This window comes from Paroedura picta, chromosome 10 (genome assembly GCF_049243985.1).
Source record: "Paroedura picta isolate Pp20150507F chromosome 10, Ppicta_v3.0, whole genome shotgun sequence".
Lineage (NCBI taxonomy): Eukaryota > Metazoa > Chordata > Lepidosauria > Squamata > Gekkonidae > Paroedura > Paroedura picta.
The window spans coordinates 82,181,375-82,202,256 of NC_135378.1; the positions used below are offsets into that span (position 1 = coordinate 82,181,375).

At 47.5% G+C, this 20,882-nt stretch overlaps 1 protein-coding gene across 3 annotated transcripts in view; it reads left to right on the forward strand.

The window, feature by feature from the left end:
• SLC4A4 (solute carrier family 4 member 4) overlaps positions 1–20,882 on the forward strand; it is a 176,765-nt gene that overhangs the window by 91,253 nt on the left and 64,630 nt on the right. The window contains exons 4-7 of one of the 3 annotated variants that reach the window (XM_077301159.1): positions 3,599–3,734; positions 11,920–12,080; positions 12,446–12,625; positions 17,809–17,904. In XM_077301159.1, coding sequence (XP_077157274.1) covers positions 3,599–3,734; positions 11,920–12,080; positions 12,446–12,625; positions 17,809–17,904 — 573 coding nt within the window. The remainder of the gene's footprint in view (positions 1–3,598; positions 3,735–11,919; positions 12,081–12,445; positions 12,626–17,808; positions 17,905–20,882) is intronic. The other 2 variants (XM_077301160.1, XM_077301161.1) reach the window with 2 other exon arrangements.

Here is a 20,882-nt window from a genome sequence, read left to right on the forward strand (position 1 = left end):
GCAGGAAACTGCAAGGTGTTTTGGTCACACCTTGCTTGCTTTGTTACTTTGGGTCCTTCAAAGTCGCTGCATGGGGAAATTGCTTATCTACAGGAGATGGGTTACTTCCGTGATGTTTGGCCTGCTCCCGAATGAAAGGGAGAGCCCTTTTGTTTGATCAGTGACTCTTTGTTTTTCTTTCGACCTCTGGTTCATCCCCAGAATGAGGAAACTGTTGGAATGTTTGCCGAGTCATTGGACAGTTTCATAAAGTACACTCAAGCAAGATCTATATTGGTACCGGTTACCAATGATATCCCTCCACGGATGGAACGTTCGGTATCTGGATGGGGAGGTCTCCCCTGCTCTGGTCTGCCCTCCCCAGAATAGTCAATGCATGGAGATGGTGGCCTGTCAAGAATGGACTGCAGGAGTCAGGCAGGCAGGTGGTAGAGCGAAACGTGTAATGCAGGGGTAGTCAACCTGTGGTCCTCCAGATGTTCATGGACTACAATTCCCATGAGCTCCTGCCAGCATTTGCTGGCATGGGGCTCATGGGAATTGTAGTGCATGGACATCTGGAGGACCACAGGTTGACTAACCCTGGTGTAATGGACTTCCAAACTCAGCACCTTGGACAGCACCTCCAGAAGAGACACAACCACATGATGCATTAGGTCCTTGGTGGGAGGAGGACCCATACGACCAGGGGTGGTCAAACTGTGGTTCTCCAGAGGTCCATGGATGACAATTCCCATGAGCCCCAGGGGTTCATGGGAATTGTAGTCCATGGACCTCTGGAGATCCACAGTTTGGCCATCCCTGCATAAGCTGGACCGCTGTTCTAGTGCTGGTCTAATGGAGAACTGAAAAGACCTTTCAGGGTGGTGTCCCACCACCATGGAGGGGATGGGTTTTTTTTTGTTGTTCCTGTACACGCTGGACAGATTGTGGCATATCCAGCTTTTTCTGGAACATCTAAGAAGTAGAAGAAGAGCTTTATTTTTATACCCCACTTTTTACCACCTGAAGACGTCTCAAAGTGGCTTACAACTGCCTACCATTCCTCTCCCCACAGCAGATACCCTGTGAGTCAGGTGAGGCCGAGAGAGCTCTGGGAGAACGCCAACAGAACTCTGCCTTCATCTTGATTTGTATGGGGGCAAATGAATGAATGAAGAAGAGAGAAGAGTTGGTTTTTCGTACCCTGCTTTTCGATACCCAAAGGAGTCTTCCCATCCTCTCCCCACCAGAGATACCCTGTGAGGTAGGTGAGGTTGAAAGAGCTGAGAGAGAACTGTGACATGGTCACCTGGCTGGCTGCATGTGGAGGAGGAATGGGGAATCAAACCCAGTTCTCCAGATTAGGGGCTGCCACTTAGTGGAGTGATTAAGGGTGGCAGCTTCTAATCTGGGGAGCCGGGTTTGATTCCTTGCTCTTCCACATGCAGCTGGCTGGGTGACCTTAGGCTAGTCACAGTCCTGATAGTGCATTCTAAAAGCAATTCTCTCTCAGCCCCACCTACTTCACAGGGTGTCTGTTGTGGGGAGAGGTAGTGAAGGCGATTGTAGGCTGCTTCAAGGCTTCTTCGGGTGGTGAAAAGTGGGGCATAAAACCTACCTCTTCTTGGCCCTTTGATTCTTCCTTCTTTAAAAAAAAATTGTGTTAGGTGTTTGGAGGAAAATTTCACTGATTGTCCCGCTTTTCCACAGATATGTGGCCAGTGTCATGCTTTTGGTTGTTTCTGGAAGATAAATTGCCCCCACCTTCATTTAAATGTTAATTGTTTGCTTCTTTTCCCGAAAGGCTGGTTAATACCCTTGCCTCCCCCTTTCTCCCAAGTAGAACAAATCTTGACCTTGATTTCCTTTTCTTTTTTTAAACAACATTTTATATTCTTGTCTCATCTCCCCTAAGCTGGGAAATTCCTGTGGTAACAGGAACACCGCTAAGAAAAAGTTATTTTGGAAAAGTGCACTTTTAAAGTCAGAGTATTTTCACCTTTGGTTTGTGGCTCCCAATTTAACTCTTTAAACCTTGGCTTTGGTTGAATACATAGATACCCACAAGTAGACTCCTGGGGTTGCTGGTGATCTCCCCATATAACAAGAGAAAAAGTGAGAGTGTTCGTTTTTTTATTCCCTGCTTTTCACTACCCGGAATCCCTGTGTGACTCTAACCTTGGACTTCCTTTGGTGGTCTCCCATCCAAGCACTAACCAAGGCTGACCAATCTTAGCTTCCAAGATCTCATGAGATCCAGCTAGCCTGGCCTATCCAGCTCGGGGTAGGTGCTTAGATGGATTTAAAGCAGAGTGGTGGTGAAAAGTTAGTGAAGATCTCTCTGAAACAGCCATTTCCACCGGGGGAGGAGAGCAATTTTAAAAGTGGGGGGCCTTGAGCCTCTACTTAGAGTTTGGCAACCCTGGTCTAGCTGTTGAATGCCAAGGAGCAGTCTATCAGTTAGCTTGAATATTCCCTGGCCTCTTTGCTTCCTGGCATGATGTCACTTCCTGTGCGACTGGAACTGACATAGCATAACCAGTGTGGTGCTAGTATTTGGTTTCGACTCTGTGCTTGAACCATAGAAATTTGGCTAGAGCATCGCCAGCATCTCTGGGAGTGATGTTGCTGCATCAACACCTCCGCCCTCAACCTATCTGCCAAAAGGAAGTGGACTCTAAAAACCTTGTGCCCCAAAATCCTCATGGTCTCCAAAATGCTACTGGGCTGGAGTCTAAGCCACGGTGTGTTTCTGCATCGTAGAGATGCGGTGGTCATGGAGAGCCTAGAAATGTCATATTGGAGGACCCAGTAACTGGCCAACTTGGGTTTGTACCCTTGCAGCATGCAAAATGGCCCCTTAGACCTGCATTTTCTCCTTGGACGCATGAAGTGGAAACCCAGCCTCCGGTGAATTTCTTTCCTTCTCCTCCTTTGGTTCTCGCCTAAATGGGCCAGAGCTTGCAGCCTTTCCTGTGCACAAGAGGAGAGAAGGGCTATTTTGTTAAATATTCCCTTCACACTGGTAATGAGTCTTGAAGGGGGGCAACGTGCTGCACAGCAAGCCAATGAGAGCTCCGGGCTGGTACAAAGGGGGGGGGGAGAGTTGGCATTCGGAAGCCACTTCCTCTCCACGAGGTGTCCCCCAAACAACTTGGCTTAAACTGGTTTGCTGCCTATAAAGAAAAGGACTTTAAAGGACCTCAGCTGATCAGAGTACGAAAGGTCCCGGGCATGTACCATAGAGCAAATTGGTCTTGAGCCCAAAAGTTCTCTTCTTGTTCTCTCTCCCTTCTTCTGGGTTGGGTTTTTTTTTTTTTTTGAGCTGTGTGTGTGGACTTGCTTGCTAACACACCGTAGAAAGAAGAGGGGGCCGGAGAGGCAAACTTTCTTGAACTTTACCCCCAGCTTGGACGTTTTTAGAAGTAAGCGGAACGTAGACACCTAGGCAGTAAAAGACACAAACAGCGACCCAACAGGAGTGGCTTTGAGATGTCTGATGGGCCAGGCAACCAGGAGAAGCAGCGGAACGGCTACGGGGAGCAGGGGAAGGCGAGGAGCCGGACGTCCCTGGTCGCCCTGCAGTCTGTTAACCGCAGTATTTTCACCTCCGCAGTCTCCCCCGCCGCCGAGCGCATCCGCTTCATTTTGGGCGAAGACGATGACAGCCCTGCTCCGCCTCAGCTCTTCACGGAACTCGATGAACTCCTGCCCGTCGATGGGCAGGAGATGGAGTGGAAAGAGACGGCAAGGTAAGTGAAATCTCTGTGTGTGTGTGTGTCTACTGCTTTTGGCTTTTTGCAGTAGGAGAACATCTGCTTGGCATGCGGAAGGTCCCGGGTTCAATCCCCGGCATCTCCAGGTGAAAGGGCCAGGTGGAAGGTGATGGGAAAGACCTCTTCCTGGGACCCTGGAGAGCCATGGAGAGGGGCCGTGGCTCAGTGGGAAAGCATCTTCTTGGGATGCAGGAGGTCCCCGGTTCAATCCCCGGCATCTCCAGGTGAAGGGGCCAGGTGGAAGGTGATGGGAAAGACCTCTTCCTGGGACCCTGGAGAGCCATGGAGAGGGGCCGTGGCTCAGTGGGAAAGCATCTTCTTGGGATGCAGGAGGTCCCCGGTTCAATCCCCGGCATCTCCAGGTGAAGGGGCCAGGTGGAAGGTGATGGGAAAGACCTCTTCCTGGGACCCTGGAGAGCCATGGAGAGGGGCCGTGGCTCAGTGGGAAAGCATCTTCTTGGGATGCAGGAGGTCCCCGGTTCAATCCCCGGCATCTCCAGGTGAAAGGGCCAGGTGGAAGGTGATGTGAAAGACTGCCAGTCTCAGTAGACAAGCCTGACCTTGATGGATCAAGGATCTGATTCAGTATAAGGCAGTTTCATGTGCGACTCTGAAGAAGTCCCAAAACCTCTTGCAGAAGAACCTTGGGCAAAGTAGTGAGCAATCTTGGGAGAGAAGCACCAGCTCCCTGAGATGCAAGAATGAATTTGCATCAATTTATTTATATCCCACTTTTCAGAATCATACAGAGCTGGAGGAGACCACAAAGGGTCATCTAGTCTGACTCCCCACCTTCTTGGGGACTTAAAAAATCACACACTCCTGACAGGTGCTTATTCTCTGCATTTGGGACTCACAGCAGCTTTAGAATTCCATTCTCCCCATCTCCATTTTCTCACACCAACCCTGTGAGGTAATGCAGGTTGAGAGTTTGGGAAGGGGGCCAAGGTTACCCAAGGTAGATATAGGGTTTTGAACCTGGGCCAACCAGGGTCCTAGTTTGCTACTTCGTCACGCTGATACGGAGACCTAAGCAGGATGAAGAACATCCTGTAATATTGTGGAAAGCTTTGCCAGGAAAAGAGTACTTCAGGATTTAACCCAACTTTGATTTTTAATGTTGGTCAACAAAACCAGTCGAATTTCTTCGCATGCATGTTGAAATGGACGGTTTTCCAGGAAGGGAATACTTGAGCTGCAGTATTCCTGAATCCATATGACTTGAATCCATGTTAGAGACTTCCGATCTGATGTATAAATGCAGTTTTGGAATAACTACTGCTTTTTCTGTGTTCTAAGCAGAGTGACAACCTGCTAAAAATGTAATGCTAGCTTATTTAGGCAGGTGATTTTTGTCATTTGGGAGCCTGGTCTCGCACAGGAAAGGGGGAAAAGGACAGATCCGTTGTTATTTGCTGCCTGGAATAAGGCTTTTATTGGCACTGTAATTTCCTTTGGGTCTGTAGTGGACAAAGGCAGGCTAAATCAATAAATGGCTGCAGATGAATTAATTAATTTGTTAATTAATAGGTAAATAAACATGTGCCCTTGGTGGTTCCTGGCTTAAATCTCAATTAAGCCATGAATTTGGCTAGGTAGCTGTGGGCAAGCTGGATCTCTCACTTTTGGTTGCCCATCCACAGTATGGGGGTAATCATGATCGCCTACCTTACAGGGCTGTTTTAAGGCAGCCGAGCAAATGTACATGAAGTGCTTTGCTCCCAAAGTCAGTATGTAAATGTGAGGTGTGGTGTCAGGGCGGATTGCTTGTTTGGCAAAATAATTTTAGTGCAAGAAAATAAAGCATCCAAACTGTACTGCATTCAGGCATTTCATTTTTTTTCTTAGTCTCCATGAAGTTCGGTGCAGTGCGGTCCTAAGAACAGTTTTCTTGGGAGTAAGCCCCCATGGAATAGACTTCAGCAGGATTCTGAGTAGACCTATTTAGGATTGCACCACAACCTCCAACAGAAATAAACGTTGGGGTTAATTGAACGAGGAATAAGACCCATACATTGGCTTGTTAGTAGTTTCTGATTGATTGCTTTATAACTGGGGATACCAAGACATGCAGATACACTGTGCTAGATTGGTGACAAATTTGGCCCTGTAATCAATCGACTAGATTCATCGACTTAAGAGACCAAAAAGATTTCGGGGCCATAAGCTTTTGAGAATCAAAATTCCTTTTATCAGACCTTGAATGTTTACAGCCCCAAAATCCTGTTGGACAAAGAAGAAGAAGAAGAGTTGGTTCTTGTATGCCGCTTTCCCCTACCCGAAGGAGGCTCAAAGAGGCTTACAGTCGCCTTCCCATTCCTCTCCCCACAACAGACACCCTGTGGGGTGGGTGAGGCTGAGAGAGCCCTGATATTCCTGCCCGGTCAGAACAGTTTTATCAGCACCATGGCGAGCCCAAGGTCACCCAGCTGGCTGCATGTGGGGGGCTGCAGAATCGAACCTGGCATGCCAGATTAGAAGTCCGCACTCCTAACCACTACACCAAACTGGCTTTCCCACCAAATGCACCACCGAACTTGAATCTGAGTGTTTTATTGCAGACCAAAACGACTACCCTCTGAAACTATATTCAGTTTAATCTACTCAGTAATAATTAAACTAGATTTGAGGCTTTACTTGGACACGGTGGTTATGTGTTGCTCTCTCAAATCTAGACTTCTGGGGGGGAAAGACACGGTGGGATCATTCTTTGGTAAGAAGAGTGCTGAGCTGGTGTTTTCCAGGGATGGTCACCTCTTTCCTCTCTTTTAAATATTAGCTTTTCAGTTTTTCTTCCATCGGACCTGTGCTAATCTACTTTTCCAGATTTTTTTTCACAGGCCTTTTCATAGTATTTGTCTGGATTAATCTCCTGCCTGTGAATGTGACTTTGTCCTCTTCATTTCTGCACACTACCATTGCCTCAGTAAACCTTTGGGATTCCTCTGATGTTTGGTGCAATCCTGTTTTTTTGCATGTTATTGTTGTTATGTGCGAAGTCGTGTCCAACCCATCGTGACCCCATGGACAATGATCCTCCAGGCCTTCCTGTCCTCTACCATTACCCGGAGTGCATTTAAGCTCCCACCGACTGCTTCAGTGACTCCATCCAGCCACCTCATTCTCTGTCATCCCCTTCTTCTTTTGCCCTCGATCGCTCCCAGCATTAGGCTCTTCTCCAGGGAGTCCTTCCTTTTTTTTGCATAGAGCCCCAGAATCATACTGCTGTTTCCAGCAGCAGCTGTAAGGTGCTTCCCTTAGTGACAGGAGGGACATGTTCAAATGACCTTGAACCTGCTGGAATCTGACCTGATGCTTTAAAGCACGTTTTTGTGATACATGCAAGTAAAAACTGTAAGACTCTTTGTGATATTTAGAGAGTAGCAGTTGGAAACTCGGCATGAGCAATTGGGTGTGGATAGTCCAAAAAGTACCCGGATCAATGTTGAGTTGGACAGTTTTCTGACCTTCCTCTGAAGTTAAACTGCCTGAATTAACCTTGACCAAATCACTGAACTGTGATTCAGGTGCAATTTGGCCAAGTGGAGATCAGGCAGTTTAAAGTTTAAAGGGGCAACATTTTCATTTTCTGTCTGTTCTGTAAACTGGGAGGGGGGTGGTTTGAGGTAGGGGCACCAAATTTGCCAGGTAGTTGCAAGAGCCTTTCCACAAAAGAACCCCCAAGTTTTAAAAAGATTGGACCAGGGGGTCCAATTCTGTGGGCACCTCCTTTATTTCCAATAGTGAAGGGGAAAAGATTTTGTTCTTGTCTTGACATTGGAAACAACGGAGGACGGATGGGGCACCCTCTTTGGGTGCTTGTAGAATTTGACCCCTTGGTCCAATCTTTTTGAAACTTGGAAGTTCTTTTGAGAAGAGTCTCTCGCAGATATGCTGTAAATTTGGTTCTTCTACCTCAAACCCCTGTTTCCCCAACCATGGAATAGATAGAAAAAGAAAATGTCCCATTCGCTTTAATGGTGCCGAATCTCTTCGGATTTTGCCGAATCGATTCAGCTGAATCTGAGCCAGGCAAGGGTGTTTCAGGGGCTTCCTCTTCAACCTAAATCAACTTGGGCCAAATCTGAAATGGTCCAGATTTTTTATTTTTTGCACATGCCTATCGTAAACGTCTCAGTACCTGGAAGGCACCACAGTGAAATGGTACCTTCGTGTTCAGAGGTAGCTTGCTTCTGATTCCCGGATGCTGGACAGAAGCTCAATTGTGGACCATACTCTGTTTTTAAAGCCGCCAGGAGCTGAATGCTGGACTGGGTGAGCCTTAGATCTAATCCAGCCTGGCTTAAGTTAAATCTGAAATGCCTCAACGTATCCACGTTGAATCTGGAAGATTGCAGCAGGGCTGATTTCCTACAGCGCAGAATTCCACTCCTAATCCAGGAGTGGGAGAAGATCGGAGCACAACACCCGTACTTTGCGTAACTGAATTGTTCTGAACTGAATTTCAGCATCTTTGGTGAACAAACAGCTTCATCTCCCAGGAGTAGAAGCATTCCTGGCCAGCAGATGGTATCCAGAAGGCAAGATGGTCTCTTCCTAGCAAACTTTTGCTGTGTACCTGTTGAGGACACCTTCAGGTAGTGAAAAGCAGAGTATACAAAACAGCTCTTCTTCTTCTTATGCTGCAGAAGCTTCCTTGATGGGCTCTCATCCAAGTCTCAACCCAGCCAAGATGGAGCTATGCCTTCCCTTCTCGTTCCAGTAGCCTGGAATAAATACTCTGGATTGTACAGAAGATATCAATCTCAAATGCAGCCAATCTGGTTTCTATGCTTCGGCGGAGAGGGTGGACTAGAAATGCAAAGAATTTTTTTTTAAAGATGGGATATTCACAGAATCACAGAATCATAGAGTTGGAAGGGGCCATACAGGCCATCTAGTCCAACCCCCTGCTCAACGCAGGATCAGCCCAAAGCATCCTAAAGCAATATTGATCCCTTGTGGGCTGGGGGTGCATTGGAGGCACATCTAACCCACTTCCAAGCCAGTCCATAGATGCCTCCTTGGTTTTTGAAGAAGAAGAATTGTCTTCTATGCCCCACTTTTCTCTACCCGAAGGAGTCTCAAAGCGGCTTCTAGTCGCCTTCCCTTTCCTCTCTCCACAACAGACATCCTGTGTGGGAGGGGAGGCTGAGTGAACCCTGATATTACTGAAGAAGAAGAGGAGTTGGTTCTTATATGCCACTTTTCTCTACCAGAAGGAATCTCAAACAGCTTCCAATCACCTTCCCTTCCCTCTCCCCACAACAGACACCCTGTGAGGGAGGGGAGGCTGAGGGAGCCCTGAGATGACTGAAGAAGAAGAAGAGTTGGTTCTTATATGCTGCTTTTCTCTATCCAAAGGTGTCTCCCAGCAGCTTACATTCACCTTCCCTTTCCTCTCCCCACAACGGACACCCTGTGAGGGAGGGGAGGCTGAGAGAGCCCTGATATTACTGAAGAAGAAGAGGAGTTGGTTCTTATATGCCACTTTTCACTACCCGAAGGAGTCTCCAAGCTGCTTCCAATTGCCTTCCCTTCCTCTCCCCACAACAGACACCCTGTGAGGGAGGAGGGGCCGAGTGAGCTCTGACAGAACTGCTCTGCGAGAAGAGCCCTGTGACTGGCCCAAGGTCACCCAAGCTGGCTGCATGTGGAGGAACGGGGAATCAAACCCTTCGCTCTGGCTTGGAGGCCGCCGATCTTAACCTCTGCACTGAGCTGGCTTCTGTTCAGTGCTGTAGCTTCCAGCATGAAGAAACTGGCCTGTTCATTGAGGCACCTTAATGCACCCAGCATGAACTCACCTGGCATAAAATGCATGATGGAACAACGTTTCGGAGAGTCCTGAAGTCAGTAGAATTTGCACGGGGTTCTTCTCTCACACCTTGAGCTTCAAGACGACTTGAAAAGCGGTGAGGCGGCTCGAGGAGGGAAATGCCGCCTGGAATTCAAAAGCGTTTTTGTGGAACCAAAGTCAGAAATGGCAAAGGTTAACGGAATCTTTAGCCTTGTTAACAAGAGCTAGCATGGCAAAAGATTAACCGTGGCATGCGTCAAGGCCTGAGCCTGGGATGACTCCTCGTTGCCAGCGTCTTCATGTGTCTTGGGCAAGGATGATGATAAAGTTTCACGTTTCTGCTCACAGGAGAGGTGCAAGGACTCGAGACGCCTAATTTCAGGAAGGTGGCCAAATTTCCCGAGCATGAGATTTTGAGGATAAAGCTTCCTTCATCAGATACGTGTGAAGGGTACTATGACTCTCAAAAGCTCTTACGGTTGCCTGGACATAGGATGGCTCAGTTAGCTAAGGGGAAGTTTCCCGGACCTATTTAGTTACCAGACCTATTTAGATTCCACAGGGCATGCAAAGCGCAATTATTTAGGTTGGCTTTTGGAGAGTAACCACATGTTTGGGCTGTTTTGACAGAGGTATGAAGATAGCCACATATTCTAGTCTTTTAATGCTATCTGTAATTTGTTTTAAATTGTTTTTACCTTGTTGGTTTTAATGTCGTAAGACCCTTTGAGTGGGCAGCAAATAAAAAAAAATTAATGAATAAAATGGTTCATTTGTTCAGAAGAGCAATTTATGACAGCACGCCAAATTATGGGCAGCACCCCAAATCTTCAGCAGTTTCAAGTCTCAAACATACAAAGTTCTGCAGTAACTCCCATGTTTCACCCCCTTCTTGTGTTGCTCCGTTGATTCAAGAAAAATCTGTCCAGACAAACCAGGAAAAAGAAGAATTTTTCTCTGTTCCTTTAGTTGGAGATTAGGGCAAAGGACAAATGCTGGCCTGTTTTGGGGAAAAAATTCCCCGCACTTAAAAACTGTTTCATAACCACATCCAGCGGTTGTAAATTCCTGACCCTGTGGGGAGCTCTTTTACCTTTAACACCTGCATGGAAGGGAGCAGAGGGAATGATGTTGGAAATCAAATCTCTAGTCGCGGTGGCGTAATGATAGACTATTCTGTTGTCCATGCATTTCCAAATTGAAGAGGAGCCAAAGATTGCAAGAATTTGCAATGATGAAGTCCAGGCGTCATGCTAAGCCATAGTTTTGGAAGTTTCATGATGGTTTAGTGGGATATCTGTATTGTTAAAGCCATATTGTAGGGCCAGCGCAAATCTGAATAAAAATATGATGGTTTGAAGTGGGTTCGCTGACCATAACAGAGCCAGGAGAAACGAGCAAATGTCCAGGAGCACCTTAAGGACTAACAAAATTTCTGGCCAGGGCTGATTCTGCACTTACTTTGTTTTTTCCATTGTGGATCCTCCTGAATTCAGATTGATTTGAGCTCGGGTCTTCCTCTATTTCCCCCCCCCCCATTGAAATTGAAAGTGTTCTGCACTTGACTGGGGAAGCTCAGAGTGGGGAGTCCCTCTCTTTGCCCATAACCTAAATGTTGAAGATTGAGAGGGTGCAGAAGAGAGCAACAAGGATGATCCAGGGCCTGGGAACCAAGCCCTGTGAGGGAAAGTTAAGGGAATTGAGAATGTTTAGTCTGGAGAAGAAAAGGTTGTGAGGGGACATTATTGCTGGAAAGGTTGTCCCTTGGGTGAAGGCAGGGAGAGGTTCCTGTTTGCAGCAGAGAATAGGACCCACAGCAATGGATTTAAACTACATGTAGAATGGTACTGGCTAGATATCAGTGGAAAAAATTCACTGTCAGTGTAGTTCAGCAGTGGAATCGACTGCCTAAAGAGGCTGTGCTTAAGGAGGTCCCCTCACAACCTTCTCTTCTGCAGGCTGAACCCAAAGTGCCTTAAAATCACCTCCCCTTCCTCTTCCCACAACAGACACCTTGTGAGGCAGGTGAGTCTGAGAGAGCTCTGAGAGAACTGGGACTGTCCCAAGGTCACTCAGCTGGCTGCATGTGGAGGAGGAGTGGAGAATCAAACCAGATTCTCCAGCTTGGAGGCCACTGCTGTTAACCACTGCAACAAGTGATGGCCCTCTTTGCAAGAGAAAGCTTAGCAGGAGACCCGCTGAAGCAGAAGACCTGGTGACCCTCTCTGGGACACCAAGAGCAGATGCTATGGATTTCTGGAACTCCAAAAGTCACCTTGCCGCCTAGAAACACGGCACTGAAAGGCGGTACTTTTCGTAAGAATGTTCTCGTTGCTTATATTTGCCCTCTCTGCCTTGCAGGTGGATAAAGTTTGAAGAAAAAGTGGAACAGGGAGGGGAGAGGTGGAGTAAACCTCACGTCGCCACATTATCCCTGCACAGCTTGTTTGAGCTGAGGACGTGCATGGAGAAAGGATCCATCCTGTTGGACATGGAGGCCTCATCACTACCTCAGGTAGTAGGTAAGTACTTTCGAAGCAGCTGTAACGAACCCGGACGCAACTCTTTAAAAACGGCAATGAACCCAGACACAATTCTTTAAAAACAGTAATGTTTTGTTTGTCCCTGTGTGTACTAGAAGGAGTGGGAACTATCCAGCCGAGAAGCAACCTGGGCCTATTCTGCACACATAGGATAATGCACTTTCAATGCACTTTAGAAGCAGATTTTCCTGTTCCGCACAGCTGCCAAAGCATATTGAAAGTGCATTATCCTATGTGTGCGGAATTTGCCCTGCTGGCTCATTTTCTCATTCGTGATTTGTTGTTGTTTTCCTCCCCTTTCTCCTCTTCCCCCTCCCCCTGGCCACCTTCCTTCCGGCGTCCAGAGATGATTGTTGACAATCAGATCGAGACCGGGCTGCTGAAGCAAGACATGAAGGAGAAAGTCACCTACACCCTGCTCAGGAAGCATCGGCACCAGACCAAAAAATCCAACCTACGCTCGCTGGCTGACATCGGGAAGACCGTCTCCAGTGCAAGTAGGATGTTTACCAACCCCGATAATGGTAATGCAGAGGCCTGCGGGCTGCGGCCTTCCTTTAGAGACCCACCGAGAAAAAAAACATATCACTAACCCCACCATCAATCCATGGCAACGCATCTAATCTCACGCGTAGAGTAGCAGACCATACTGACCGACGCATCAGTGATGGCTTCTGAAGGCTTCTCATGCTGTGGCGCATCCCTCTCACCATATCTCCCCTGGACTAATGGGGGGTGGGGGGAGATATGGTAGCGTTTTGTGGTGGTTCGTCATCTAACAGAGCACATGGCTAATAGGGGGTGGGCAAGCAAAACTCTGAGTAAAGCATCTAGCGTTATGCGTGCGACATGCGGGTTGAAGTGGGAGGAGAACCTGTGGCAAACCTAGGAGGCGAGTCTGGGCACACCAAGAATAGGCCTTGAATGTTGGCGTGGATGAAATGAGAGGTGTATGACATACTGTATCAGATACTGGCATAGATGACTGGAGGGCTTTTGTTAGTGCTTGGAGAATCCATGCCCACCTTTCTCAAATTCCGTATTGTTGAGAAAGCCCTGAAACATTCTTCAGGCTTCGAGAAACCCCAGAAGTGGTGCCATTGTGCAGAATGTGGTTGGGAAGCAGAGCTATGGACACGCCCACCTGTGGCTCCTCCCCTTCCCATGTCCTCTAGGCCCACCAGTGGCCATTTTGAGAGGGGAGGGTGGGTTGGCATGACCATATACGGTCATATCACCCGATAGATGTTTAAGAAATGAACCACTGTCATTTCTTTATGATTTTGAATACATTGGAATTAGCTAGGTGCACAGCTCTCTGTCATAGCATGGGTGAGAGACGGTTTGGAACCCAAAAGTTGAGCTGCAGAACAATGTAAAAAAATCATTACCTATATTTATTAAACAAAGTGCACCAATAATATATTTAAAAAACGAAGGGTTTTCTGGGTGGGTGGGGCAATTCATCTCATGCAATGTGTTCCCATGTATGTGTTAAGAAATACCATTTGGTCTTATGAATGTAATGGCTACTATTATTTTTTTTATCATATGGCATGTGTAATATAGCCAGGAGATTCAAGGATTGTCCAGCAGCCAAGCAAGGGATGTTCGGAGCTGGTTCGCCATTGCCTGCCTCCATGTCATGCCCCCTGTTGTTCCCTAGAGGAACTGCCACCCAAATACTTGGAGGTCTACCATCCAAATACTAGCCAGGGTCAGCCCTTCTTAGCTTCCAAGATCTGATAGGATCAGGCTGGCCTAGGCTATCCAGGGCAGGGCTGTAATGGTGACTGTGCTAAATAAGAAAGGTAGGCAGCCAATGACTGGCCACTGCCATTAGGACAATGATGTTAGGTCACTTTGGGTGGAAGGAATCCTGGAAATGACGTCATGCTGCTCTAGGAATCTCTGGAAACTCTGTGGTAAAACCGTAGAATTTCTGCCAGTTCTTAGAGCAGTATAGCGTCACGTCTGGGTGTTCGCCAGAAGTGTTATAACACCAATGATGATGATAATTTTTTTCTGCCCTGCCTGCTGAAGCTGGCAACGGGAGCTGGACTCCGCCCAGTCATCCACAGACTCTGTGGAGCAGAAGTTTCCCAACCCTCCTTTTCCCCTTCAGCCCGCTGAGTTCTGTCAAATTTTGTTCCTGCGGGTCAGCGGATGCTCAGGAATATCAGAATGGGCGAAGTAGAGGGGGTAGGAGGGAGGACCGGTTGAAATCTCTGCCCGTTCTTCCACCGCACTGAGTCTGCTCAAGCAGAGAGGGCGGCTTATAGATGTTAATTAATTAATTAACTAATTAATAAACAAAAGAAAAGGGAATCCTGTGGCTGCATGCATGCCTCCCACGCCTGTGCATACTTCCCTTATCTCGGAACCAGAAATTTATTTTATTTCTTATTTATTTATTATATTTATATGCCACCCTCCCCGGGGCACATGGGAATTGTAGTCCACCGACATCTGCAGAGCCACAGTGTGGCCAGCCCTGTTGTAATTGGAACCTTAAGCGGTGCACCAGTTCTCCTTAAGGTCATACTTTTCAGTATGTGGAGGGAGCAGCCTGTTGTGTAAGAAATATTGCATGTGCTGAACATAGAGACACATGAGTAGGGTATCAGATGGCCCGGGCTGGACTTCATGCTAGCATTGTATTTGGAGTTGCGCTGGTGCCACAGTACTCCAGAAAATGAGATGCCCCGTCAGTCAAACTGAGTGGCTTGGGTCATGTCCTTTATTAAAACCATACCTTTTGGCCCAAGAATCTGACTTCTTAATACAGTTTGGCAAAGTTTGGAGCCTTGGCTCCTGGAGAAGGGTATGTCATGGCCAAAGTTTGTCCTTTGTGTCTCAAAGCCTCCAATTATGAAACTCGGTCGATATCAGCTCCGGTTTCTCACCTTCGACTCTTTGATCCGAAACAATAGCTTGAGGGGGGGGGGAGGAGTTATAATTTATTGATCGCGATTATTTATTTAAAGTTGAAGTTGTTTAAAAATGCATCAGGAAGGTCAGCGGCAGACGAGTAGGTAATTGTTGAGCCAAACAACGGAAGCGTGTTCATTTAAGTATCATGCCCATTTTTCTAAGGGCTGAATAATGCATGAACGGAGATTAAGAATAACGAGAACGTGAGACAGAAAAGGTGATGGTAAAAGCGGAGGGTATTCTCCGAGGGATGTTTAGGACAGGCAAGCAAGAGGAGCTGTTGTCTCCGTATTTCGATGTGTTACAAAGTCAATTTTATTCATGTATTTCAGTTTTTACCCTGCCCCTTCCCCAGCAATCGGGGCTCGGGTTGGTTGACAACATAAACGCGAAACATAAATAAAAATGCGAATATTCTGTAAAGCAATTTAGCACCTTGGTGCTCTTCCACGCCTATCAGAGAAACAGATAGTAGGCCCAATAAAATTGCCCCAGTGGAACGCCTGGAGATATAATTCTGTCTTTATAGGCCCTGCGGAACCTAGCGAGGTCTCTTCAGGCAGATCATTCAAGCTGGTTGGGGCCATGATGGGAAAAGCCCTTGTTCTGGTCAAAGTCAAACGAACTTGCCAAGGGCTGGACATCGTCACCAGTTTTCATGAAGTGGTACACAAGCACGTTGTGGGGGTCGTAACAGGTTGTTCAACGTGGATGAAAGCCCAGTGACTGTCTTTTGCTGTATGGCATAGATATTTACAAGCGGCTTAACATGACAGCTTTCAAGACTTTTTCTGCTTTTCTCGGGGTACGATTGTCCTGAGCAAGAACAGAATAAAAGGGATCCCATTAAAAATTTAGACAATAATCACATGGTCCCCATTGGTTTCTATGAAACACTGGGTTTGATTTGAGTAGCACCTTTGAGGCCAACAGGGCTTCCAGAATATGCATTTTGGAAAGGCAAAACAGATACTTGAGAATCACTGGGCGTTTTCGTAGCCTTTGACTAGGTCAGGGATGGTCAATCTGTATTCCAGTCCCCAGGGATGCCTAACAAAATTATTTTATTTGGTCTCTCATTGTCCTCATTGTCTCATTGTCCTAGTTCAGCAGTGGAATAGGCTGCCTAAGGAGGTGGTGAGCTCCCCCTCACTAGCAGTACACACTTTTCTTGGATGCTTTAGGATGCTTAGGGCTGATCCTGCGTTGAGCAGGGGGTTGGACTAGTATGGCCCCTTCCACCTCTATGATTCTATGATTCTATGATTCTACCAAATTCTAATCAGAGTGTGGGAAACCTCATTTCGCTATGTAACCCCCATGGTCGATAAAAAACGACGATAAAAAATGAGATTTTTTCAAAACCAAACCTTGATGATTTAAAAATCTGTTATGTTAATTTCTCTTTCTGTTCGGTGACAGAAAGAGAAGGGCAATTTAATTGCATTTTTCCTTCCTCCTACAACCCGCTGGTCTCCCGAAACGCTGCTCTAGGTGGGGACAGAGAACCTGGAAGAACAACAGGAGGGAACCAGGGGGTCTGCAGCAGGAGGGGAGAATTAACAAGATTTGGCCCCCCATCTTCTGTGTCCAGAAGCTGCATAGACAGGTGGAAACTGTCCTTTGGGTCCAACCCAAAGTATAAACCAAGGGTGGCCAAACTGTGTCTTGCTAGATGTTCATGGACTACAATTCCCATGAGCCCCTGCCAGCATGGCCCATTGGGAATTGTAGTCTATGCACATCTGGGGAGCCACAGTTTGGCCACCCCTGGATAAAGTGCTGTCCATCCATTACGTTTATTAAAACAGATAATGCTTTCCTTGTTATAGCATTAGTTTACTGCACTAGATTCATGAACTGAAAAGCTGGGGGGAAACCGGCCCTTTGGCATGGCCATTTCAATAATGATTGATTGGTATTGCTTTAAAGCAGCCCTCCCCAGCAGCAGCTCAATGAAGTTCCTGTGAAGTTCCTACTTCTAAGTGGGACTAGCTTTATTCCTGATCATCGAGGTCAGCTTTTGTAAGAATGCACAGCTCTGGCTATCAGGGTTACTACCTGGACTGGAGCTTTTCTCTTCTTCCTGGAAAAATTAAGGAGTACAGAAGATGACCATCACCGTGGAGACCAGCCTTTCTCAACAATTTCACCATTTCGAAACCCCAGAAACATTTTTCAGGCTTTGAGAAACCCCAGAAGTGGCGCGATTGTGCAGCACATGGCTGAAAAGCATAGGTGTGTATTGTGCTAGGGTTGTTTGTGGTGGAGTCCAAATTGGTCTGTAACGGCCGATTCGGACACCGCCGCGCACAACCCTAGTACACGCCCACTGGTGTAGTGTATACGCCCATTGGTCCAAGGCAAGAGATGTTCAAAGGTTCAGCACATGCCTCTGCATCATGACTGTGAGCTTCCTTGGAGGTCCACACCTCCAAGCACTGGTCAAACCTGACCATGCTCTTCTTCCGAGTTCTGGCAGGATCGGTCTAGCCTTGGCCCTTCCGGGTCAGGGTTATGATCTGTTTGCACAGTGCCATGTCCCCTGCATGCAGCGCCACTGGAAATTCGCAAAGCACAAATGCCAGAATTTTCGCAAACCAGTTTTTCGTTCTTTCGTGTGTTAACCTGGGCGTCTGAATGCTCTTTTGTCTTGCTTGTGCAATTGCTTTGGGCTTTTCTCGTTTCTCCTTCTTAACTCTGCTGTCTTCCTCCTCCTCCTCCTCCTCCTCCTCTTCGCGGCTGCTTCTGCCTTCTGCTTGTATCGCTAAAGCCCGCAACCCGCTAGAGAGTTCCGTGCCCTGCCTAGCAACCCGCACGCTGGACGATGACATTCAGGTGCAGCGCAGCCCCAGCGTGGGATGGCTAAGTAAGTCGGTGGGTTCCCTTTCCAGGGGTGGTGGTGTGCTACGAAAGTCAGTGGGTGTCCTTGGGGGGGGGGGGGAAGGACGAAAAGGTTATTCTGTTGACCATATGCCAAAATACGGGACACAGAGTCTCCTTGTTCCAAAATAAATGTCATGTAATGCCTTATATTGGGACCAATCCAAGAGCAATGCAGTTGGGGTGGGCAGGTGAATTTCCTGCATTCAGCAGGGGGTTGGACTAGATGACCCTGGAGGTCCCTTCCAACTCTATGAAATATGAATACCTGAAGCTGCCTTTTACCGAATCAGACCCAAGGTCCATTGAGGTTAGTCTTCTGTACTCAGACTGGCAGTGGCTCTTCAGGGTCTCTGCTAGAGGTCTTTCACATTTCTGACTACCTGGTATTTTTAATTGGAGATGCTGGGGATTGAACCTGGGACCTTCTGTATGCTGAGCAGAGGCTTTTACACTGAGCCACAGCCCTTCTCCATGGTCTCAAGTAGAGGTCTTTCCCATCACCTATTGCCTGGTCCTTTTAATTGGAGATGCTGGGGATTGAACCGGGGACCTTCTGCATGCCAGGTAGAGGCTCTTCCACTGTGCCACGACCCCTCCATACACAAATGGTTGGTCCCTATAAAAGGTATTGTTGGCTTTTGTTTGTTGATGTTGCTTTGGGCCATAGGTATTTCTGTAAGGGAAAACAATCTCTTTCTCGAGGGAGGGAGGAGAAGGGGCTTACAGCTTGGGGCACTTGCTGTCTTGTTTGCCAGTCACAAGAACTCTTCTGTTCCATTCAAGAAAGTTCCGATTGACACATCATGTCCACAGTGACTCATCAGGCATTGTATTTTATTTATTTTATTTATTATATCTGTATACTGCCCTCCCTGAAGGCTCGGGGGCAGTGAACATAAAACAGGAAAGAAACAATACAGATAACTTAGATTAACAATAATGAATGAAGTGAAACGACAAGCCACATGGAACAGAAAAATTAAACATTGAAGTACCTTCTAATGAGAGCCCAGTGGGTTGGGTGGAGGAGCCTGGTAGAGGAGCTCCCTTTTTCAGGTCCTGCGGAACTGTTCAAGCTCCGTCAGGGCCCTGATCTCCTCTGGGAGCTCGTTCCACCAGGTGGGGGCCAGGATGGAGAAAGCTCTGGCCCTGGTTGAGGCCAAGCGAGCTTCCCTGGGGCCAGGGAACACCAGGAAGTTGGAATTTGTAGACATCATGTGTGGATTGGCTAAGCCTTGGGTAAATATCGGATCATTGCTGTTTGCCTTTGCCATGTCAACAAAGCAATGCCTTCGAGCTGTCAGGTGTCAAGCTACCAGCACTTCTAGATGTCGCCTCTGACCTGAAATACTCTCAACTGAAGTTGCTCCGTGTCTAGATTCAGGTGTTGCAGCCGGTGTGTTATCCTATTCAGTGCAGGTTGATAGCAAAAATGGGGATTTAGGAACCCCTTTCCTTTACACCAGTCAAACTGCGGCTCTACAGATGTCCATGGACGACAATTCCCATGAGCCCCTGCCAATGTTCGTTCTGGCAGGGGCTCATGGGAATTGTGGTCCATGGACATCTGGAGGGCCGCAGTTTGACCATCCCTGCTTTACACCAAAGGAGCTGAATCAAGGCCTGCTTGGGTTTTGTGATCTCCTGAAGGTGGTGGCGAGGATGAATGACCATGGGTGAAATATTAGACAATTTCTTAATTATCGTCATAGGGACTTGCGGGTTTGGCTGAGACGTATCATCTTTTGCATCACAGCTGAGTGGAGATTTGGACGAGGGCAGAGCTGGCCAAACTGGGGCTCTCCAGATGTCCATAGACTACAGTTACCATGAGCCCCTGTCAATTGGCTGTGCTGGCAGTGGCTCATGGTAACTGTAATTTATTTATTTATTAGATTTATTATATTTCTTTGCCACCCTCCCCTGAGGCTCAGGGCTGTTTACATACAACTTAGCAGAACAGGGAACAGTACAGATAACTCAGTACTTATAAACAGTAACAATTGAGTGATAACAATGGAAAAATATAATAGAACAGTGTTGAGAACAGTAATTTAACTACAGCAATACTGATGGCTGGACAAGCCGGTGGTGATTTTCATGGGCGGAAAGCTCCGGGGACAGTGGAAGGTGATATGTTCAGGTTGACCTCAACCAAATGCCTGGTGGAAGATCTCCCTTTTTCAGGCCCTGCAGAACTGTTCTAGCTCTGTCAGAGCCCCGATCTCCTCTGGGAACTTGTTCCACCAAGTTCCTGGTGGCCCTGGTTGAAGTGAGGCGTCCTTCCGTGGGTCACCAGGTAGTGGAGCGTAAGGTTCTTTGAGAGGTGTAGGCAGAAAGGCGGTCCCTCGGGTACACTGGGCTCAGACTGCGTATGGCCTTAAAGGTGATTCCCAGAACCTTTAGCCTGATCTGGAATTCAGCTGGAAGCCAGCACAGCTGTTGGAGGATGGGCCGAATGTGGGCCTTCCATGGTGATGCTGTGAGGATCCTGGCCACTGCCTTCTAGACAAGCTGCAGTTTCTGGTTTGCATTTGGTAATGATGGAAAGGCATTGTTCATGCAGCTAGATGTTGGTCCGAGGCCTAACGCATCACGCTGGTAGACTTAGGAACATTCAGCTGGTGAGGTATAGTGAGCGGCGGACTCTGTTCTGGAGAACCAGGTTTGATTCCTTACTTCTTCACTGGGTGACCTTGGACCGGTCTCAGTTCTCTCAGAGCTCTCTCAGCCTTACCTGCCACATAGGATGACTTTTGTGGGGAGAGGAGGGGAAGGTGAATGTGTGGTGTTTTGAGACACATGAAGCCTGATGGGTGACCTTGGGCCAGGTACAGTTCTCTTAGAACTCTCTCAGCCCTACCTACCTTTACAAGGTGACTGTTGTGGAGAAATGAGGGGAAGGCAATTGTAAGCCACTGTGAGACAAAGGAGGCCTGATGGGTGACCTGGAGCCAGTTT